This window comes from Heteronotia binoei, chromosome 3 (assembly GCF_032191835.1).
Source record: "Heteronotia binoei isolate CCM8104 ecotype False Entrance Well chromosome 3, APGP_CSIRO_Hbin_v1, whole genome shotgun sequence".
Taxonomy (NCBI): domain Eukaryota; kingdom Metazoa; phylum Chordata; class Lepidosauria; order Squamata; family Gekkonidae; genus Heteronotia; species Heteronotia binoei.
The window spans coordinates 105,070,807-105,093,787 of record NC_083225.1 but is presented as its reverse complement, the minus strand read 5'-3'; the positions used below and the strand labels follow the sequence as shown (position 1 = coordinate 105,093,787).

The 22,981-nt window shown below is 39.9% G+C and overlaps 1 protein-coding gene across 1 annotated transcript in view; it reads left to right on the top strand.

Moving 5' to 3' along the window:
* The window catches only part of USP16 (ubiquitin specific peptidase 16), a 44,772-nt gene that overhangs the window by 1,809 nt on the left and 19,982 nt on the right, over positions 1-22,981 (top strand). The window contains exons 2-8 of the mRNA XM_060234364.1: positions 9,794-9,887; positions 11,939-12,120; positions 12,279-12,382; positions 17,183-17,289; positions 18,240-18,427; positions 20,219-20,314; positions 22,744-22,874. Coding sequence (XP_060090347.1) covers positions 9,827-9,887; positions 11,939-12,120; positions 12,279-12,382; positions 17,183-17,289; positions 18,240-18,427; positions 20,219-20,314; positions 22,744-22,874 — 869 coding nt within the window. The 5' untranslated portion in view covers positions 9,794-9,826. The remainder of the gene's footprint in view (positions 1-9,793; positions 9,888-11,938; positions 12,121-12,278; positions 12,383-17,182; positions 17,290-18,239; positions 18,428-20,218; positions 20,315-22,743; positions 22,875-22,981) is intronic.

The following is a 22,981-nucleotide window of genomic DNA, read 5'->3' as shown; positions in this document are numbered from 1 at the left end:
AGGAGCGACGGGCGAACAGAGCGCCGTGGTGAGGGAGCGGTGGGGGGGCAAGAGAGTGGGGTTCTTTGGCAGCGGGTGGGGGCGAGTGGAGCGCTGCAGCTGGGGGGTGCCGATGGGGGTTGCCTGCCTAGGTCCTATTCGCCCTAGAGCCGCTCCGGGCAGCAGAAGCAGCCCCCAGCCCCCCCCCAACTACTTAAAGGGCCTGTGGGTCAGCTGTTTTGCAGGCCTTTAACTCATGGGGGGCCTGCTTCTGCTTCAGGCCCGCGCGTTATTTTACTGGTGAGGAAGAGAGGGTGGTGGTGAGCACACCACAGCCCTCCGTTCCCTGCCACTAAAACAGCGTGCAGGCTGGCAGCAGTCATGGCGGGGGGCGGGGGTCACCTGCCTAGGGCCTATTTGCCCTAGAGCAGCTCCTGGCAGCAGAAGCAGCGCCCCCCCGCTACTTAAAGGGCCCATGCATCATCTGTTTAATGTGCCCTTAACTCACGCAGGGGGCTGCTTCTGCTGCGGGCCCGTGCATTATTTTACTGGTGGGGAAGAGAGGGCGGTAGTGAGCTTGCCACAGCCCTCCGTTCCCTACTACTAAAACAGTGCCAGCAGCAGAAGGAGTCCCCAGCCCCCGCGCAAGTTAAAGGGCCCGTGAAACAGCTGATCCACGGGTCCTTTAACTCGCCTGTGAGCTGGGGACTGCTTCTGCCCTCAGCCCGGAAGCAAGTTGGTTGGGGGGGAGGGCGGTGGCAAGAGAGAGAGGCAGGCAGGGAGGGAGCCACTAGAGGGAAGGTTGTTTGGGGTACTGGGTGTGGCATCAGTGCCCCCCCCCCAATTTAAATGCTCCCCCCCACCTTCCAAATTCAAGCTATGGCCCTGCTTGGACCCAAAAAAGTGCTGTGCGCTAGAGAAGTCTTTACTAGTTGCTTTAGCTAGGGAGAGGGACCTCTTGTGGCCCCCCCCCCCCCTTTCTGGAAGTGATTTTTCAACAAAAAGAGCTCCAGGGAGTTTTAATTTTTCCCCCACTCTTGAGTAGCAACCATCTTGTAATAGATGCAAACTCTGTGGTAGGCTCAGGGTGGCTTACAGCATCTTTTGCTTGCAGTGAAGTCCCGCATTTAATCCTAGACTCCTTCGGTTAAATGATGTTAGATAACCATTATTGGGAATGCCTTTTACTTGTAAAGATGTTAGTTAACTGGTATTGGAAAATACTTTTACATGTAAGATCCTGAAGAACTTATGCTGGTCAATGGACAGTACTGATCCAGTGGTCTGGCTTGGTGTCAACCTTCCTCATGTACTCAGATGACATGTGATATTTTTTGTAAATTTGTACCTTAAAAGTTTTGGAGTTGATATTGTTTCTGTAGGCATAATGTGAGAGAAAGTGTTAGTAATAGTATCACTCAGTAGAGGTCCTTTCTGGGAGTCAGAAACTCCTGTGCTCTCTTCTTACTGGCTCTGTTTTGTTCTAGTGCATAGGGCTGCCAAGAGGGTTTGCGGGAATCTGAGGGTGTACACTCTGCTCTCAAGTTCGTGGGATACAGCATTAGGATTTGCTTAAGAGGAGTTGCCAGTTTTTGGGTTGCCCTTCTTCAAGATCATTAATATTCACCTAACATGCAAAAGATTGGTGTGTGAAACTTTTTCCAGGCATGGAATTGAAGTCATAGGAAAAGCTCCTCTCCGCTCCCCCCATATGCTTAATTTTTACTTGTTAGGCTGCTGTTAAGTCATCAGATAAAATCCTTCACAGTTGTTAAATCTTGTATTCATAGGAATGTTCTTTAACTTCTGTTGTAGTCATATCAAAAGAGGATTGAACAGAGAAAGAAGTAGAAACATGGCCCCTTGTTAATTCTGTGATAGTACTGTTTGCTGTTCCCTTTTGGGTTATCTGAAGAATACTTAAAATAACCCTGAGAGTTAGACTGAGAGGTGGTTACTTGTCTGTTGGGGGGGTGGGGGGGAATCAGTTTGCCTTTTGGTGTATACTAGTGGTGGGAGTATTGCTTTGTTTTGTATTTGCTTAGATCTCCTTAAATCCAAATGAGACAATATGTTTTATATTATGCATGTTAATCTGCTGTTTAATCAAGCAAAACAGTAGAAGCAAAACACGTAGAAAAGACAGTAACAGTGTATGTTGGGAATCAAGCCACCTGCTATCTGAAGTACTTACACAGGTTATTGCTTTAGTTAAAAAAGTTCTCGTGATATCATATACTACAGCTTTAAAATGTTCAAGATGAGTACAACCCTGAAGATTGCAAAGTGGATTCTTTTAAAAATCTCTTAAAATCACATCCTTGAAAAAAGAGCACTTGTGGTTTAGTTTAGAAAATCCCATCTGACTCGTTTGACCTGTAGTATTTGAGCATCATTTGATATTATCTCCCTATTATTATGTCACAGTATTGGCAGTGTTCATTAAAAGAAAAAAACGTACAGTAGAGTGAATTTGTTGTATATTAATTGCTAGCGTTGTCTCCACTTTTTATTTTTATTTTTTATTGATTTGATTTGATTTATATCCTGCCCTCCCCGCCAAAGCAGGCTCAGGGCGGCTTACAGCATAAAATCACAACAGACAATTAAAATCAGTAAATATTAAAAATTACACATTCAACAGTTAAAACAGAATATTAATTTCAGTGGTGAAGGCCTTTCTTCAAATTCCTTGAGATACAGGTGCTGTGTCAGTTAAACGCCAGCTGGAAGAGAACAGTCTTGCAGGCCCTGCGAAACTGCACAAGGTTCCGCAAGGCCCTCACTTCCTCTGGCAGGGAGCTGCAATCGAGAAGGCCCTGTCTCTGGTCGTTTTTCATTTGGCCTCCTTCTGCCCAAGGATTACTAGTAGATTTTGTGATCCTGACCTAAGTACTCTCTGGGGAGCATGTGGGGAGAGACGGTCCCTAAGGGTAGGCAGGTCCTAGGCCACTTTCTCTCTCCTGCTATTAGATAACTGAACATGATAACAGGCTGGAGGTATATGAGTTTAATTTGACTAAAAATCCTGTACAAGCTTCAGTTCAGTTGCTGCCAGAAATTCACTGTATTGGACTAAATAAATTTTACCTCCAAGGAGCCCTTTTCTATACAGGCTTGTCTACTGAAAAAATTCTGTATGTTGCAGAGAATTCTAGTTTCCCCCTTTTTGCTCTGCAAAGAAAGGAAATAGAGACTTTTTTAATCCATGAAAGCTGGTAATTCAGAGAACCTGATTCATGGATTTTTGTAGCATGATAAATTTTAAAAGCCTTGGTTTGCTTGGGGCGGGGTGGCTGCTTCTGGATACTGTGGTGTGAGATCTGTCGGGAACCTGCTACATGGAAACCCTGTTTCTACTGTATTGTATAGGCAGCTTGCAGCTCTGTATTGTATAGGCAACAGCAGCTCTCACACAGTGAATAAGGAGAAGGAACGTCTGTGGTAAATTTGGGCCTCTGCATAATATGTAAAATGGTCATGAAATACAACATGTTGCTCAATAACATATATTTTAAAATGAAAAGTAGAATATAAACTTGTTCAGTATTAGCTGATGTGGGATTCTTTATGAGTTTTATGCTGGAACTCCCAGTTTCAGTTCCCAGCATCTCATAAGAACATAAGAAGAGTCAGACAGAAGAAAGAAGACAGAAGATCTAGGAAACTTTAATTAAAAATTTTTTTTTCAGGAGAGATATTGGACTGTATAGAAAAATTTTGCAGATGGCTGTCTACCTATGTAGAATAGAGAAAATGTGTGATAAGGAGTGGATGTGGGAGTGCTTGGGTTAATATGGATGAGTGACTGGTGTAGGTTGAAATAATAAAGCATGAGTGAAGAGGGGAGGGTGTGAGAGATATAGTGTATGGGTCTGAGTGCTTAATCATTACAAAATAGAAGTAACTAATAGTGAGAGAGACAGTGAAAGGGTGTGAGTGCTTAATTATTAGAAAATAGAAGTAATTGTTGTTTGATTATAATTAATTATTTAATTAGTATTTGATTGATCAACTATAATTAATGATTATAAAATAGAAATAGCCAATTTAAGTTGGTTTATTGTGACCCTGTGATTTAATGAATTTAGTAGTTTAATTTGAATCTGAATAGGGAAAGGGAAAAATATAAAATCGGTATCAAATAAGTAAGTAAAGGTGTAGGAGATAAACTCAGCTCACATAAAATGAGTAAGACAGTGAAATCAATACCCTCACTAGGGATTCCTGAACCGGTGGGTGTTGCTATTTCACAGGATATTATTAAAGAGTTGCAAACCAGCATGCAAATGTACTTTACGACAGCTTTGAACTAAATGCAAGCCAATCTAATGGAACAGTTTGGAAGGTTAAATTCAAAACTGGATAGTTTGCAGAGAAAAACAATTGATACAAAAGTGGAAATATCTGGTCCAACCCAAATGGTTAAGTTCTATGACTTGAAAATGAAGGGAATGAGCCAAAAGGTGGAAGTTATAGAGACGGTTCAAAAATCAGAAGAGAGATTGGTTAAATTGGAGACAGAGCAGGCAGCACATATAGCAAGACGGCAGAAGCAGGAGGATTTATTTTATTAAGTGAGGCCTTGGCACTTGGAACTTAAGAGGTTTTATCACAAAGATCAAGTGATGCATTGGCAGTGATAAGGAAAATAGAGCTCTGGGATACAAAGAAAGAAATAGATGATTCACAGAGGGACAGTTTAGTTGATATTGGAAATCACCCATTTCAGAGAGGGAAACACAGAAGCACTAATAGAAGAATGTATAAGGAGTTGGATTGGAAAGTTTTTATGGATCAACCATTAAAAATTGCTGAACAAAAGACTAAGGTTTTAAGAGAAACTCCATGACTGATGAGGAAGAGAAGATTAAAACTAACCCTAAACTATATAAATGATCTCAGTCCACCAAAAAAAGAGAGAGAGAGTGAAAGGGGGATAAGGAAAAAGAAAGAAAGAAAAGGGATAGATACTCTGTCAAGTATATTGAAATAGAATAGAATTAATATGAAGCATAGAATGGATAACCGCCCTATGATTGGATATGTAAATGTAAATAATTGATTACTTTAAAGAATGATGCAGGTGATGAGGCTAGTAAGGTGGTATGTAGAGTGAAGAGGGGTCAAAAATAATGGTGAAAAGGATATGTGGTTGTACATTATTGTATTGTTATGTATGGAAACTGCATTCTCCATCCTAAATTTTTGTTTGTTTGGTTGGTTTTGTTGATGTATTTTGTGTTTTTTTTCTTTTTATTGAGAAAATAAAAAATCTATTAAAAAACATAAGAGCCCTGCTGAATCAGACTAATGATCCATCTAGTTCAGTATCCTATCTCACATAGTAGCCAACCAGTTCCTTTGCATGGCCAACAGCAGGGCATAGAAGCTGAGGACTTCCTCTGATGTTGCCTCCTGTCTCTGGAATTCTGAGGTTTAGAGCCTCTGAATGTGGAGGTTCCCTCAGTCACCATGGCTAGTAGCCATTGATAGACTTATCCTCTATAAATCTTATCTAATCCCCATTTAAAACTGTTTATTCATGTGGCCATCATTATATCATCTTGCAGTGAATTCCACATTGTAATCACATAAGGATTTCCTTTTTTAATGTCCTTAATCTGCTGCCTATCAGTTTCATTAGATGCCCTCAAGTTCTAGTATTTTGGGAGAGGAAGAAAAAGTTATCTTTGTCAACTCTCTCCACCCCATGCGTAATTTTATAAATGTATATCATGTCCTCCCTTAGTCATCTCTTTTCTAAACTGAAAAGTCCCAGACTTTTAAACCTTTCTTCATAGGGAAGAAGTTCCAGCCCCCTAATTAGCTTGGTTGCCCTTCTCTGTACTTTTTCCAGGTCTACCAGAAACTGTACACAGCATTCCAAATGAGGTCACACCATAGATCTGTACATGGGCATTACACCATCAGCCATTTTATTCTCAGTCCCTTTCGTAATAATCCTGGACATAGAGAGTTTGCCTTTTTCATCATTGCAGCACCCTGGGTTGACACTTTCCCTGAGCTATGCCCTATGACCCCAAGATCTTTTGATATCTCAGTCTCAGCAAATCCAGAACCCATTAGCCTATCCCTGAAGTTGGGATTTTTTTTAAGTGTGCATCAATTTAAACATGCCAACACTGAGCTTAATTTACCTTATTGTTGCCCACTCACCCAGTTGTAGAAATCCTTTTGGAACGCTTCACAGACAGCCTTGGTTTTCATCCTGAATCATTTTGTGTCATCAGAAAACTTGGCCTCTACACTGCTGACTCCTAGTTCCAGTTATTTATGAATAAATTAAATAGTACCAGACCCAATACCGATCCTTTTTGGACCCCACTGCTTACTTCTCTTCATTGTGAGAATTCTGCATTGATTCCTACTCTATGCTTTCTGTCATTTAACCAGTTTTTAATCCATAAGAGAACCTGTCTTCTTATCCCATAACTGCTAAGTTTGAGTCTTTGGTGAGCTAACTTGTCAAAAGGCTTTTGAAGGTCCAGGTATATAATGTCTAATAGTCACTATCTCATGTTTGCTCACTTTCTCAAATAATTCAGAAAGGTTGTTGAGGCAGGACTTCCCTTTGCAGAAGCCATGCTGATTTTCCCTCAGCAGGCTTTGCCCATCTATGTGTCTAACAATTCTATCTTTGATTACAATTTCTACTAATTTGCCTGGGACAGACATTAGCCTGACTGGCCTGTAATTTCCAGGTTCCCCTCTGGGTCCCTTTGTAAAAAAATTTGGTGTCAAATCTGCAATTTCAGATTTCTGGTACAGTGGCTGAATTTAGTGATAGGTTACATTTAGTGATAGGTTAGTAGATCAACCATCTCACATCTGAGTTCCTTAAAAAAAACAAAACCTTGGGTGTATGCTTTCAAGACCTGGAGACATTGATTTTTAACTTCCTCAATAGGTGTAGAATTCCATCTTTGATCACTTCAATTTGGCTCAGTTCTTCGGATTCCCTTCATGAAAATAGAGACTATGGCATGGGTACATGTCCCACACTTTCCACAATGAATACAGAAGCAAAAATGCCATTGAACTTCTCTGCCATCATCATCCCCATCATCCTTTGGTGTTCCCTTTATTCCTTTGTCATCCAAAGTACCTATTGTTTTTCTGGCTGGTTTCCTGCTCTGGATATATTTTTAAAATGTTTGTTTGTCTTGAAGTTTTTAGCAACTTCAAAATCTCATTTTGCATGCCAAATTATTGACTTACATTTCTTTTGCCAGAACTTGGGTCCAGTTCTGTAATTATGCTGGGACCCCCAGGGTCCTGGCCCCAACAATTTAACACCAATGCAAGGGTCCCAACCCCACCACTTACCACTCCTGACTTCCAAGTTCCGATGTTATTTATCATGTCCATCAGAAAACTGGCAAGCTGGGCTGGGACTGTGCATGCTCCCACCTACTGGGTAACATCAGTAGTGTCTGCTGAAGCTATGGTAGCCCTCACTGTGGGATCTGCTGCCTGCTGTCTGGGGAGGAAGGAAATGTGATGGCCAGAACCATCTCTTCTGAAGCTCTGGCCTTGCTGCCTTCCAATCCAATCCCAGCTACAGGCCGTCCTCCAATCACACGCTGCTACTGTGCTCTCTCTTGCCTGCCTTGCTGCAGATAAGAGGAAAGCCATCCTCAAGCCAGCAAGGCAAGTGTCATTGCACCTTCAGACTCCAGGTGGAACAGGGTGGGGGGGACAGGAAAGGGATCCTCATAACAGAATATCTGCATTGGGGGGTAGTGGAATGACAAGTGGAACCTGGAGATCCTCTGGAACCACTGTTTAAAATAGTCACAAATGTCAGCATTTGGGGGGCTGGGATAGCAGACTGCAGGTGGGACCAGGAGATCCTCTGGAATGTGGGTTGCCAGGTCCAGCTCAGGAAATAACTGGGAACTTTGGGGGTGGAGCCAGGAGCAAGGTTGTTACAAGCATGGTTAAACTCCAAAGGGAGTTCTGGCCATCACATTTAAAGGGACCATGTTCCTTTTAAATGCCCTTCCATTAGAAATAATGGAGGATGGGGTACCTTTTTTGGGGGGTCATAGAATTGGACCCCCAGTCCAATCTTTTTGCAACTTGGGGAGGTGAGGAGAGGCACCAAATGCTATGCTGAATACTTGGTGTTTCTTCCTCAAAAAACAAGCCCCCCCCCCGCCTCAAAAGCACCAGATACCCACAGATCAATTCTCCATTATACCCTATGAGAACCAGTCTCCATAGGGTTTAATGGAGTGCCCAGAGGACATTTCCTCCCCCCCACACTTTTTGATAACTCTGAAGCAGGGGAAGGGCCTACAACTGGGGATTGGCAATCCTACCTGGAATCACTGTTAAAAATAATTATTATTTTTATTTTTAAGTATAACCATAATTAGTGCCCCACTAAATGAAAAATCTTGGCTATGGCCCTACTGTGGTCCTTCCTGTCCAGTTCACTGGGGCAGACCTTCCACTTTTAAAAGAAGCCTCTTTACATTTTACAGCTGCCTTTGATTTGCATTGTTAACCACTCAGGCCTTCTAGACTTGACAGTACCTTTCCTAACATGCTTTCTCTTTGAGCTTCAATTCATGTTGTTTTAAATAGCTTCTAAGCATCCTCTAGGGGTTTGATTCTCTTGTGTTTCCCTTTCAACTTCCTTTCTACTATTCCTCTCATTTTTGTAAGGTCTTCTCTTTTGAAATCAAATGTTACAGTTTTGGAGTTTAGGGGTAACTTTCCATTGACTTAAATGCTGAACTTAATAGCATTGCGGCCATTGTTCCCAATTGGTGTAACAACCTCTCTATCTCTCACCAGGTCTTGAGACCCACTAAGAACCGGGTCCAATATCACTTCCTCTCTGGTTGGCTCTATGACCAACTGTCTCAGTGCACTTCATTTATTATATCTGGGAATCCCATTTCTACAGCATGACTTAAGCACACATTTACCTAGTCAGTGTGAGGGTAGAAGAGGAAGAGATTGGATTTATACTATGCCCTTCACTCTGAGTCTGAGTGGTTTACAATCTCATTCTGTTCCTCTCCCCACCACAGATACCCTGTGAGATAGGTGGAGCTGAGATAGCTTTCAGAGAACCACTCTTGAGAGGACAGCTCTGCAAGAACTGTGGCTGACCCAAGGTCACCCAGCAGGTGCACATGGAGGAATGGTTCTCCCATATTAGATTCGGCACACTGAACTACTGACCTGATCCCCATTTGTATTCACTCATTTGCATATTAGGCCACACTCCCTGATGTCACCATTGTTTCACATAGGGCTTTTTTGTGGAAAAATCCCAGCAGGGAATTCATTTGCATATTAGGCGACACCCCCTGATACCAAGCCAACACGAACTGCATTCCTGTGCCTTCATGCTCAGAAAAACCCCTGGGTATACTTACAGCAACCCTGAGAGACTGAGAAACAGCTTGTCTACAGACATCAGTGACCTTTGTGACTAAGCAAGGATTTCAGCCCATATCCTTATAATCCATTATCCATGCAATATGTTTGTAATGAGCACTGTGTTGCTAAACTAGCTAGTATGTTGCAACTAAATAGTTATGTGTAGATCTTTAAGCAATTTGGATCGTTTCCAGTTTAATTCTTAAGACTCATGCAAAGAGGAGAAATATGATTTGTGATCTAAAGCCTTTCTCCTACTCTTGTGCCTTATTACATTCACAATTTCTCTTTACATTGAATAATTAAGTCATTAATATTCAATATTTTAGCAGTTTTTTAGTATTATCAAAATATCTTGGAAATGAATAATGCTAATTTCTCTTTCTTCTAGATCACATATGAAATAAAACCCTGAAGCACTACCATGGGAAAGAAGCGAATAAAGGGAAGACAGGTGCAGTCAAATGAGTCACTGGAAGTGCTGGGTATGCTCCATAATTACCTGTTTGTTGGGTAGTTCTAAGGAAGAAAAAGGCTTCTAAAAGAGCTCACTTTTTCCCTAACAGCATTATGAAGGTGCTGCTCTGGTACAATTTATGTCCTGTAGAAACAACACTGTTTTAATACAGCCCAATTCATATTTTGAGGTGTAAGCCGAAATACAATTGTGGTCTAATTTTCAGTTGCCCAAGATCGCATTAGATAACAAAGAACTTGCCAGAAGTTGAACTAGTCCATCTCATTTAAATCAAATAGGAACAATGAATTTTCCACATATGTTGTGTTGGAATCAACAAAATTTATCAGTGCCATATGCCTTTTGAATTGGAAGCAAGAATCCAACCATCTTCCCCAAATGCTGTACTGAAATATGGCAGAGAAGGATATCTGAGAAGGTAGTATCCCCTGTGAAGCATTTTTTCATATCTTCCTTTGTAAAGACAGCACATGCATATGCCCATTATGTTATTTAAATTGGTCACTAAATAAATCTCTTGAGACATAACTGTTGAGAATGTGGCAAAAGCAGGACATGGGGCTGAAGCTGGGGGAAGAAAGCTAGGAATGTGATAATACCAGGGAACTAATTATATTGGCCTTCAAAACATCTGGCATTTAAAACATCTGCATCTAATGCCTTTACATTAAAAATTAAAAGTAAAGTATTTTTTTAAAAAAAAATGTTTAACCATTCAGAACAAGCAAACTTAAAAATGTAACTTTTTTGTGTTTTAACAATTTATTAATAACATATGGTTACAATATTTAATTGTCTCTTTTCTATACTAACCCATATGATATTTCAACCCCCCCCACCCTCTAATATTTGACTTCCCCGAAGTTATAAATTTAAATTCAATTATAAAGGTACCGCTAACCAATCAAGGTTCAATACTTTTCTTTTCTCATTAATACTAAAAAATGTCTTTTTACATTCCACTCTTTCTCCATATATCCTTTAAATTTCTTCCACTCCTTTTTGAATATATCTAAATCATAGTCTCTTAAAGTTTTAGTTAATTTGTCCATCTCACTCCACGATAAAACTTTCACAATCCAATCCCATTTCTCTGGTATTTTTCCTTGTTTCCACAGCTGCGCATACAATGTCCTAGCAGCTGAGAGCAAGCACCAAATTAAAGTCCTGTCTTCCTTTGGAAATTTTTCTAATTGTAATCCAAGCAAAAAAGTCTCTGCAGTTTTCTTAAAGTCATAACCCAAAATTTTGGAGATTTCTTGTTGTATCATCTTCCAAAACTCTTTCGCTTTTTCACAAGTCCACCACATGTGAAAGAAAGAACCTTCGTGTTTTCTACATTTCCAACATCTATCCGACATCTTTTTACTCATCCTAGCCAGCTTTTTCGGAGTCATATACCACCTATACATCATCTTAAAACAGTTCTCCTTAATATTCTGACAAGTTGAGATCTTCATCGAGTTCTTCCAAAGGTGCTTCCACGTATCCATTTGTATTTCTCTATTCACTATTCATGTAACTTTTTTTAAGAAGACCTAGAGGAAAAACTTTTTATGTTGGATCCAGTGATCCAACATGATCCGAGACTGTTTGAAAAAGCAGCTGTTTACCTCCTCCCCACTATTTACATAGATATAAAATGTCCTCAATTCATGGAGTAGCTGTTTTATACCTTGTGTGAGAGATGCTGTATGGGAATTATAAAATGCAATTCAAAGATGTTATTCCACTTGCACTAGACTCAAGCAAAGAGCACTGCCCAAATTGTTGGGGGAGAGCACTACTTTCTGTATTCCTCCAACACATTGTTCTCTGGATTCATTCTTTACGTATCACCCCTGCATCTTGCCCTTGCTGAGGTAGCATATGTAGGGTTATCTCATGTTGTCACAATTAATTGAATGAGAGTGAATAGACTGTGACAGAAATATTGGCCAAGGCTGATCAGGAATTTGAGCCTAGGTTGTTACAATCCAACACTGTACTATACAAGCTGTAATAATGACCTGTAGTCCCTTCTAACTGTGACCCTTGCTTTTTGTATATTTTTTATAGAGCCTGTATGCAAACACCTTCGCAAAGGATTAGAACAAGGTCACCTGAGAAAGGTGTTGCAGAATGTGGACTGGAGTGCCTGCCAGGATTGCCGGTCACCGGAGAGTGAGACACATGAGAAATGTGAAGAGGAAGAAGAAGACAGGCCTTCAATATGGTTGTGTCTCAAATGTGGCCACAGGGTATCTTCTCCCCCCACTAATTACACCCATACCAAAGTTAAAATATGTATATAACTAAATTAGCACAGTGTTATCTCTTATCGCTACTTATAATTCAGATTTGGTTAACATGTAACTTGATAAACTGTGTTTCATATTTCTTGTTTTCAATGTTGCAGGGCTGTGGTAGAGATTCTAAAGAACAGCATGCTTTAAAGCATTATGAAACCCCAAGATCCGAGCCTCACTGTTTGGTGCTCAGTTTAGACAATTGGAGTGTGTGGTAAGCTTGTCTGGTTTCCAGCACCATATGGAAAGGCACATTTGTTTTCTTGCATGCAAGCTGTTGGAATGATCGTGTGGCCTTAAATTACCATTCTGATCACCATTTCTATCATACTTTGTTTTTATATGCTTCCTTAGTAATCAATAGGCTGATTGTGAAGTATAATTTTTTTTAAAAAAATAAATGAAATATGTACTCTATTTGTCCCTTTTTATCTGTTTGTGGAGTTATTATGTCACTGACTATACTATTCACTGAGATCCAAACTAAATGCGATGGTGCTTTCGTAGCTACCACAGGAAGGCCACCACATTTTAAAGTTTTAAACCACCCTCATTCAACCCTACATACCTTTTCAGTTGCCAAAAGTAATACACCCACATACAAAGCTGTGTCAAGCACTTGCAAAGGTGAGGAAGGGAAACAAGAGCATCACACTGTATAAACCAAAGAGGATAATATTAAAAATATACGGAAAGGAAAGTGTTCGTTAACATACTTGCATATGTAAAAATGATTATATATAACAAAGCACACTTCGGACAGCTGCCCAAAAACGGCCCGCCCGGCCGTCGCTGGCACCTCCGACGCAGCTCCCGACGCGAACTAAGGCCCAGCACAGCCACGCCTAATCGTGGCAACGCTGCAGACCTTCTCCGACAAGCCCTGAGAACGACTGCACAGGGAGGAGACAGGCCAGCCTACTTAAGGCTGCCCCACCCCCCAGTCAGTCAGGGCAAACCAAGTCTCCCTCTCCAGCAGGGGAGGCAAAGAACGGCCCCCATCCTAAGGCGGCCGATTGGCCGCCCGGCTGGGTGGTGCCGAAAAGTGTGAGAAAAAATATTTCTCCCTCTTCATTTTTGGGACATTGTATATAAAATACAAAGATACTTACTTTTGTTGGGATAGGGTTTGTAGAATCTTTCGGGATCAAGTGCCATGTTCTACTGGAGAAAGTTTTCCTTCCAGACGTTTCGTTCTCAGCTGCGGAGAACATCCTCAGTGGCGTTGCAGCCGGAGCAGGCGCTCAGACCTTCTTGGCTGCTGTGCACAAGAAGGTCTGAGCGCCTGCTCCGGCTGCAATGCCACTGAGGATGTTCTCCGCAGCTGAGAACAAAACGTCTGGAAGGAAAACTTTCTCCAGTAGAACACGGCACTTGATCCCGAAAGATTCTACAAACCCTAATGATGTTACCAGCCGTGAAAACCTGAATTCTTTGTTGGGATACATTTATATTCAACATTTTACATTTCAAATTTCTTAACTAATCTGTTCTGCAGCTAAATTATTGGTGTCACCATTACTACGTACTCAGTAATTCATACTGCATATTTGCTGTTACTTTTAACTAGATAACAAACAAAGTGGCAACACAGTATATTACAGACCAAAATCAACACCACTGTGTATACAAACAATAAAGAATTTATAAATCCAAATTTGAAAAGTCTCCTCTTATTTTCCAAAGATACCTTATACACAGTACAAAAATTTCCAAAGAGGGTTGATTCCACAAAATAAATTTCTAACCAATTCTTTCACCAATGTTCCATACAGTTTTTACAGGAAAGTTCCTAGTTGAAACTTTAATTTAGAGGATAAGTTCATAGTCCTTCTCATTGTTGTGGCAAATCCAGTCCCCTAGAATAACGGCTCCAAAGGCTCCAGTCGTGCCTGTCAACTTTTTTGGGTCACGTTTCGCAGAGATGCTTGATCACAGAGCCATTCTGTTTTTATAAAATGCAACACTACATATTAAACCTAATAAAATAGACATGCAAAATACAGCATGTATAATTAAGCATACCTGCAAATTCAATCTTTTGACATCAAAACTTTTGCATTCACAAAAGGCACAAGCTCATAAATCATCATTCCCAAATCTCCACCATTTAAAGAGACATACAGGTGCTGCATATTATCTCTTTAAAGGTACTGTATCATAACATCTTTCTTTAAACATATTAGGCAGTATACCTAGTACTGTATTCTTTAGACCTTAATATATTCTTCATTTCTCCATGTACTGCCTTCTAATATTGTTTTGCTTTTTTACCTGTCTACCACATATGGAAGAAAGTTCTATCTGTATTTTGACATTTTTAGTTTTTTTCCTTTGTAGTTTTTATTTCCTTTCTCAATATCCTTTGGAGTTATATACCCTCTAAAAACATTTAATACCATTTTTCTCTTAATGCTTAACTGGCTAAACTTTATCTTTTCTATAAAGTTGTGCATCTGTTTAATTACACATTTTTTTCACTTGGTCTTCTGTTTCTAGTTGTAGTAATAACTTACATATCTGAGAGAGTAAATGCACTTTTTGTTTTATAATCAACTGTTCAAACTCAGTCACATCGCTTAGAGCTCAACTGTCAGTGTTAATGATCTTCTTTAGTCTTGAAGCTGATAATATAACAACCATTGAATGTTTATTCCTGCATCTTTAATAAAAATTATAACTAATGTATGGCATTGTGTGTAGTATAGTTACAAGATCCTAAGATTATCTGGCAGCCTGAAGTTCTAGCTCTTTTAGCATTATGCACCACTAGGTGACAAGCTAAACTTATTTTTTGGGCTGAGAGCTCTGAAACAGCTGTGATTGACTCAAGGTCATCCAACTGGCTTCATGTGGAAGAGTGTGGAATCAAACCTGGTTCTCCAGATTAGAGTCCATTGTTCTTAACCACTATACTGCCATTGTTCTTAACCACTACACTCTTCATCTATAATATCTAATTATCTAATAGCTAATAATATCTAGTTATATTCATCTCTGATATCTTGCCATGACTTGATTTTCCCCATAATAATTTATCATGTGTAAAAAAATTGTTTTTATTTCTCTTGTGTTCTTCATCACACTGTATTTTTAAATTGTTTTCAAATGATGGCAGTATATTTCTGACTCAAGAAATATCTGGGGGCTTTGGGGGTGGACCCAGAAGCAAGGGTGTGACATGCACGATTGAATTCCAAAAGGAGTTGTTGCAATCATAATTAAAGGGACCGTGCTCCTTTCAAATGCCTTCCATAGGAAATAATGGAGGACCCCTTCTTTTAGGGGTCATAGAATTGGACCAGGGACCCCCCCTGGCCCAATCTTTTTGACACTTGGGGAGTGTTTTGAGGAGAGGCACCAGATGCTATGCTGAAAATTTGGTGCCTCTACCTCAAAAACAGTCCCCCTGGAGCCCCAGATACCCACAGATCAATTCTCCATTATACCCTATGGAGATCTAGATAGATCTCCATAGGGTATAATTGAGTGACCAGCAGACATTTTCCTCCCCCTGCCCCTGCTTTCTGCTAACCATGAAGTGCGGGGAGGGCCTAGCCAGGGGATCCCCTACCTGCAACTGGGGATTGGCAACCCTAGTTCTTGTGGCTGCCATGAGAACACCATCATGTCTAACTTGGCCCTGAAGTGGGTGTAACCAGCATATATGGAGCAAAATATACATGTGGATCCAAACCTTGTATAACACCCACACAATGGCACTTACAATGGCAGAAGGTGAACAGTGCTCCACTGCCAACACCCACATCACACCAAATGCTGTTTGTAGAAGACCCTGAACACACACACACACACCAGCAAAAGCAGTTAAGATTGTACTGTTGGCTATAGCATGGGGAAAGAGGCAGTTTTGTTCACTGATTTCCTCTTATGCAAGATAAAAAAACAGACTAAAACAAGTATGCTCTAATATTACTGAAATTATCCTATGCCATTTTATAAATCAGCAGATTAGACTATAAATTAGATTATAAATTAGCAATTAGACTGGGATTTAAGTGTGGCTACTTTTTCTTTACACAGCATTATGGTGTAATAGGAGGTGCGAGCCCTGCGGGACTTCAGTCAGTTCCACAGGGCTTGTAAAACTGTCCTCTTTCAACTGGCTTATAAGATGGAATCCTGAAAGTGACATCTAGCCATCTTGATATATATGTACTGTATTGTAGCACCTTCAATTTATAGTGGTTTTAATTTATTTATCTAAATGTGTTTTAACTGTGTTTTATCGTATAAATTGTATTTATTATAATCATGGTACACTCCATGTCTTGTGAGCCGCCCTGAGCCTGCCTCAGTGGGGAGGGCGGGATATAAATAAAATATTATTATTATTATTATTATTAATATAGCATATACTGCGCTGGTGCCTACCCTCTAGTTTGAACAATGGCATACACTGTGCTGGTGCCTGCTCTGTAGTTTGAACTGAGGGAGAATGGTTTGTCAAAATATATTCTAAATCCTTGGATTGAAGCTAAAGGTTTGTATTTAAATCTGAAGTACAACATTTATTGTTTATTTTTAATGGAACTTTAATATTTTGAATTAATATTGTACCTTTTGGTAGGCTTCAATCATTGCTGTCCCCATTACCAAAGCTCAATGTCCTTTTCAGTGGAAGAAATGGCATTAATCCTAAATTTTTTACCAGTAAATAAGATAATTTAACCCACTGGGACTTGAATTGTTCAGTCTTTTCTAGAATGAGCAAGGTTTCCCTACTACATGTAGCAGCCTCTGCTACTCAAAATTTGGGACATAATTAACATGTTCTAATAATGCAGACATTCAACTCTTGTGAGAGCAAAAGAACAGTAGTGGTACTTCTGGTTACTTTGTGCTATAACAGCTAGTTCTGTTTCCTATCAAGTGCAAATATCCTTTTATTTATGCCAAGCTGTAGTAGTCCTCCTGTATTTTGAATCCAGCCACATTATTAAATCTGAGTTTGTGTCTTTCTTGCCTTTTCTGGGTCTTTTTGGGAACACAGGTGCTACGTGTGTAACAATGAGGTCCAGTACAACAGTTCTACTCAATTGGGCCAACTTGTGGATTATGTTAGAAAGCAAGCTCTTGTGAACATCCAGACTCCACCAAGTAAGTTCCTACAACAGTGATACCAAAACGGGCCTGTTCCTAATGTTTAATTGCTACTGAGCTCCTGGTCTGGAATAAAGCAGTAAACCAATTTAGTAATAAATTCATCATAATCTTCCATACTGAGCTAGGAAAGCAAAATCATAGGCTGTATCAATACAGACATCAAAATGGTTGGGAAATGGGTTGACCGAGAGAACTGGCTATACTGCATGCACTTCTGTTTTCAGTGACTAACCTGTCAAGTTTTTAATTAATAGCCATGTCAGAGCAATTTCAGGATAGCAAGCATTTGAAAGCCTGACTTTTTTGCCTTCAGGAATGATGGCTGCTTCCTGACCTGCCTTGTGACCACTTTGACATAACACAAGCTTCTGCCTTGCCTCCAACCCTAGGCATTGTGCCACAACAATGGCACAACTCATAATCACCTCTTATATATGATTTTGAACATTATTTAGCCTGCCTCCTCATGTTTGCTTGTCAATAGTATCAGCCTTTTTTTTCCACCAAGAGACTCCTGAGAACCACACACACAGAATCCAGTCATCTGTAATATATTAGTGTTCTTGAGCTTGTACAGTTTAAAATGCTTCAGACTAGTGGACTAGAGCCAAAGTCATTTTCCCTGAGTGATAATTCCACATTGCAAGAGAAGGGCCAGTTTTCACTGATTCGCCTATTCCCATTCATTTCTGCCCCTACCCCCATGTCTTACTCTGTGCTGAAAATCCCATGATGACCTCTGGAAATCACTTTTTAGTGAGATCAAGGGGTTGTGGCAGAAAGTGAGAAATAGTCATTTCTCAAATAAAACTGGCTGTCCTTTAGATCTAACCTTATTCGTTTAGACTTATACTTATTCGTTTATACTAATACTGTGGTATAGGGCACTTATATCCTTCTCTGACTACTGTTTTTAAAGTATGCATCAAATGATTTCATTTCAGCATCCATAGATGAAGAGAACAAACAGCTGGGAAATAAGAAAATAAAAGACCATAGAAATGAGGAAGAAAAGGAGAAAAAGGAGATCTTGATGAAGGACAACAACCTTCATTTAAATGGCAATGTGGAAGTTACTGTGAAAGGTCTCAGTAATTTGGGAAATACATGCTTCTTTAATGCTGTTTTGCAGGTATGGTAGACATTGTTTAGGTTCCTCAGTGACTAATGTCCTTGTTCCTTTACTATATCAATGCAGCATCAGGAGCACCACTGGTTACTAAATGTGTTTCAACTGATTTTCAGCTTACTTGCATCTTCAGCCCTGTGAGATACAAGGTGTTTTAGCATCTTATTATTTCTGTTCAAGTTTTTCTTTTCTGTTTGTAGATCCTTTCATGTTGCTCATGCTTCCCTTTACTATTTCTTTTTTATGGTTCCTTTCAATGGTTCTTCGCAAGGTATATAAATTAAAATGGCCCAATAGATCAGTCTGTATTAGTTCAATAAAATCACAAACACCTTTAGAAAGGAAACAGGATTTTTTAAAATTTTATTTACTGAATTGTTTTAAAAAATACTATCTACAGATAACAAGGATACTGAAAAATCAACAAAAACACATTTAAAACTATATCCTATAACACTATATTCACAACTAAGGAAACAATTTTTAAATAGGTATAGTAATCTTGTCAGAGACCTAAAGTTGAAAACCTCAACATTTCCAGCTAAAATTGGTGGTGGTGGGGAATATATTGTATTTTAATGTTGCTATACATGATTTTGTTAGCAGCCTTGGGTGCCGTTAACTGGGAAGAAAGGTAATAATACACATAGAGTTGGATCCAAACTAAATTTTCAATCAGTGGCATGGAACTTTTCTGCATTTTCTCCTCCAACTACAACCCACTGTTCTACATGAAATGCTGCTCCTGAGGGATAGGGAACCCTGAGCACAGGGGAGGCTGCAGTAGGCAGGGGAAATTGTGGAAATTGCTAATGAAGTCTGGATCTGGCTCATAAACTAAAATATAAAAGTTTTTTCTTGCCAACTGAAATTATATGAAGAGGTAATCTGTGGAGCTGTTCCATACCTGCAGCATTACTTCTTAAAAAGGCTTAGCTCTTTCATCTTTAATCAGAGGAACCTAAATCAAAGTCTGATCTGAATGTATGGGAGGTAATCTTGGAGTCATCATGCTCTCCTCTTTCCTGGATCCAGCCTGTTTGGGGCTTACAGGTAATCACTGACAACTGCAACTAGGCCAGGAAGCTGCAATATATGGACAGGACCTTACCTGAGCCCAGCCCTCACCAAGAGACAGACAGAACCTTCTTCACTGGCTGTGTCACAGCCCCACAGAGGTTACCCAATATGCAAATGAAATACATGCATGCATACGCATACTTGTTGCTGAGAAAGGCTGAGTTTAAAGTGTACGATTTATGAGCAATATAGTAAAATTGTTTGCTGGATCATCTTTTTATTTAATAACCTCAGTTTCAAACAATAACATCTTAAGTATAAGTTACTGATGTATACATCCTCTGGTCACAAAACCTGTCTGTATTTGTCTTTCCTTTAAGTGCTGTTGCCCTAAACTTGGATCCTACCTAGAATTTCCACAGATGTGCAAGGAGCAATTTTCACTAATTCTGTATTCCATCCTGTGGCAGCCCAAAAAATTCTTCCTGGGGGACTGGAGGATCCCCCAGAATATCTGGGGTAAATATCAGAGGTCTCCTACAGTAATGAGAGTGGAATTGGCAAAAATAATGTCCCCCGTGTGTTCATGGAAATTCTAGGTGGAGCCTAAGCCTTTGAGTCTATCTACTTCAGTGGAGCAAGTTAAATGGGAGACTTCTGGTGAATGAAACAGTTGTTCATCCTAATTGTCTTTCAAACATAAGTAGAGAGTTTTCTGGGGATATGGATGAATGGTCAAGTTGCTAATGATAACATTTCTATTATTTCCTAAAGAATTTATCACAGACACCAATTTTGAGAGAACTGTTGAAGGAGGTTAAAATGGCTGATTCAACACTTACCATTGAGCCTCCAGAATTCTCAATAACAGTAAGTGGGCTTCTGTTTTGCAGTGTGTGAAATTGGTCAGGCGCTATTTTTTCCAAATATTTCTGTTTTCCCTAGAGTAGGTTTTCTTCAGTTATTGCATTTCAGCTCCCCTTGGTTTGGTTATTGGTTAGTCTCCAAGGTTTACAAGGCAGAGAATTACTGTTCTGTTTTTAAAAAGGAAGATTCTGCAAATCTATGGGCAGTTCAAGAATCCTTGAGGTTTGAGGCAAGGGTAGATGGAAGTTTGAGTTTACATAGTGATTGTATATCATCAAACATGTGTTGCAGTTGATGGAAATTAATGTACTTAGTGTGTTAACAGGAGTCAGAAACTTAAAAATTCTGTCTACCCATGATTTGGGTGGCAAGAGTGCTTCATAAGTGAACAAAGAAGCGGGCTGGGGCTATTAAACTAGCCCTGCCTGGCAGATTGCTCTTAATGTGGAGAAGCTTGAAGGGACATAATTAAATATGTTATTTTATTCCATTGCTATGTTGGATTCTCCATTTAAATACCATCCTGAGATACAAAGGCAGCCCCTGATTATGTTTTCTGATTGTGATAGATTGGAGGAGGGCCTTTTATGTACCCCTCCACACACACACTGGAGAACCCAAATTTGCCCCAATGCTGCTGCTCCTGGTCCACCAACAAATGGAAGAAGGGAGAATTGAAGAATGCTTCCACAAGTGCAAGAGAGATTATGTTCCATAGTGGTTAGAGCAGGGGTGTCAAACGTGCAGCCCAAACACCGAATCAGACCCTCGGAGAGCTCCTAACAGGCTCACAAGCAACTCAGTATCATCTGCTTCCTTCTCTCTCTTTTTTGCTTCCTTCTGCATCACAACTTACTTTGTCAGGCTCGTTCAATTCCACAGGAGCTACGGAGCAAAGTCCCTATTTTCTCCATTGGCTGAGGCTTGGGGAGGAAGATGGGGAAGGAGAGCATGCTTTGCCTGGCTCTCAATCACACAGCAGAGCTGCTGAGCCAAGCACACAAAGCAACATATACAAAAGCTCTAAATGCCCAGCCAATTCATGTTTTTCCCTTGGGTCTTAGGCTCAAAGCATTGATCATGAGATATCTGTAATGAATGTCAACAAATCAAAAGTAGGTTTTCAGCTTACAGACACACACCTGAACAGCATACTCAAAATTGCTACAGCACAGAGCAAGAGGTGTCAGTTATCAGAAACTGTTAAATAAACAAAATATTGCAAGAGTGCCAATCTTTTAAGTATATTTTAATTTTTTTGAAAAAATCTTTGATTGTGTCCTTTATTAAGTTTATATCTCTGCTACCTGTATTACATTTTATGACACACATGGCCCAGCCCGACAAGGGCTCATTTATGTAGGATCCAGTCCTCATAACAAATGAGTTTGACACCCATGGATTAGAGCGTTAGACTGGGACATTGCCAATAAAGTTTAAATACCCGCTCTGCCATGGCAGCACTTCAAGTGATTTAGGCTTGTTACAGTCTTTCAACCTAACCAAACTCAAAAGGTGACTGTTGTGAGAAGAGGGGATAATGATGTGATAAGCTGCTTTGGGTTCCAGTCGATACTCCCTCTGAGTTGTGAAGTCTTGTAAGCAAAAGAAGAAGAAAATATTGGATTTATATCCCACCTTCCAGTCTGAGGTGGGTGAGGCTGAGAGAGCTTTCAAGGACAGTTCTGCAAGAGCTATGGCTGACCCAAGGCCATTCCAGCAGCTGCAAGTGGAGGAGTGGGGAATCAAACCCAGTTCTCCCAGATAAGAGTTTGCGCACTTAATCACCAAAATTTTACATTTTTAAGCTACTGGAATTAAAGTTGTGAGCTACTGCAGAAATTAGTGTGCTCTGGAGCCATCCTTCCAGAACTAAGACAAAGATGTGTGAGCCAGAGGCTAAAAAACTGAGCTAGCTCACACTAGCTCAGTTTAGAGGAAACACTGACTTCAGTTTGGAGAAAAGTGAGATATATTTTTTTTAAAAAGCATTGTTCAGTTCACTCCAGGAAGGATTCAGCCTATGGTGTTTGAAATATTTGAATAGAAATATGGTGGGTACCATTTTTGGTGCATTCTTTGTGTTCTAGCAGAACCTTAGCAAATTGCCTATATTAACAGCTAGATAAAAACATCTTTTAAGCATTGATTTTATGTGCCTTTCTTCAGAGTTTTTATGCTTGATTTTATTTAAGTTTTAAGGTATCAAATAGGGAAACTGCAGTCCTAAAGCAACTTCACTTAATGGTTCCAATTCAGAAATAACTGACTCAGAAGCTTTTTCTCAGCTGAATTTTTAAAATTCATTGCATTTAGTTACATTTAGAAAAATGGATAGTTATTGTGCTTAAGATAGTTGGTTGTTTCGGCAGGCATATCAGATGAAGGACTGGATTAAATTAAATAATTTTCCTGCATTTTGTGGTATACAGGGACCTCTGGTGGTTAAACTTGATCAACCAAGACCCCTGACACTAGCAATGTGCCAGTTTCTAACAGAAATGCAAGAGACTAAAAAAGGAACTCTGAGCCCTAAAGAACTCTTCTCTCAGGTCTGTAAAAAGTGAGTATCTGCCTTTGTTCTGTGGTAATGAGGATTCTGAAAAACCTGTGTGCAGAAGCATATTAACATCTTCAACTAAAGTACTCAAAACATACACTAGTCTAACT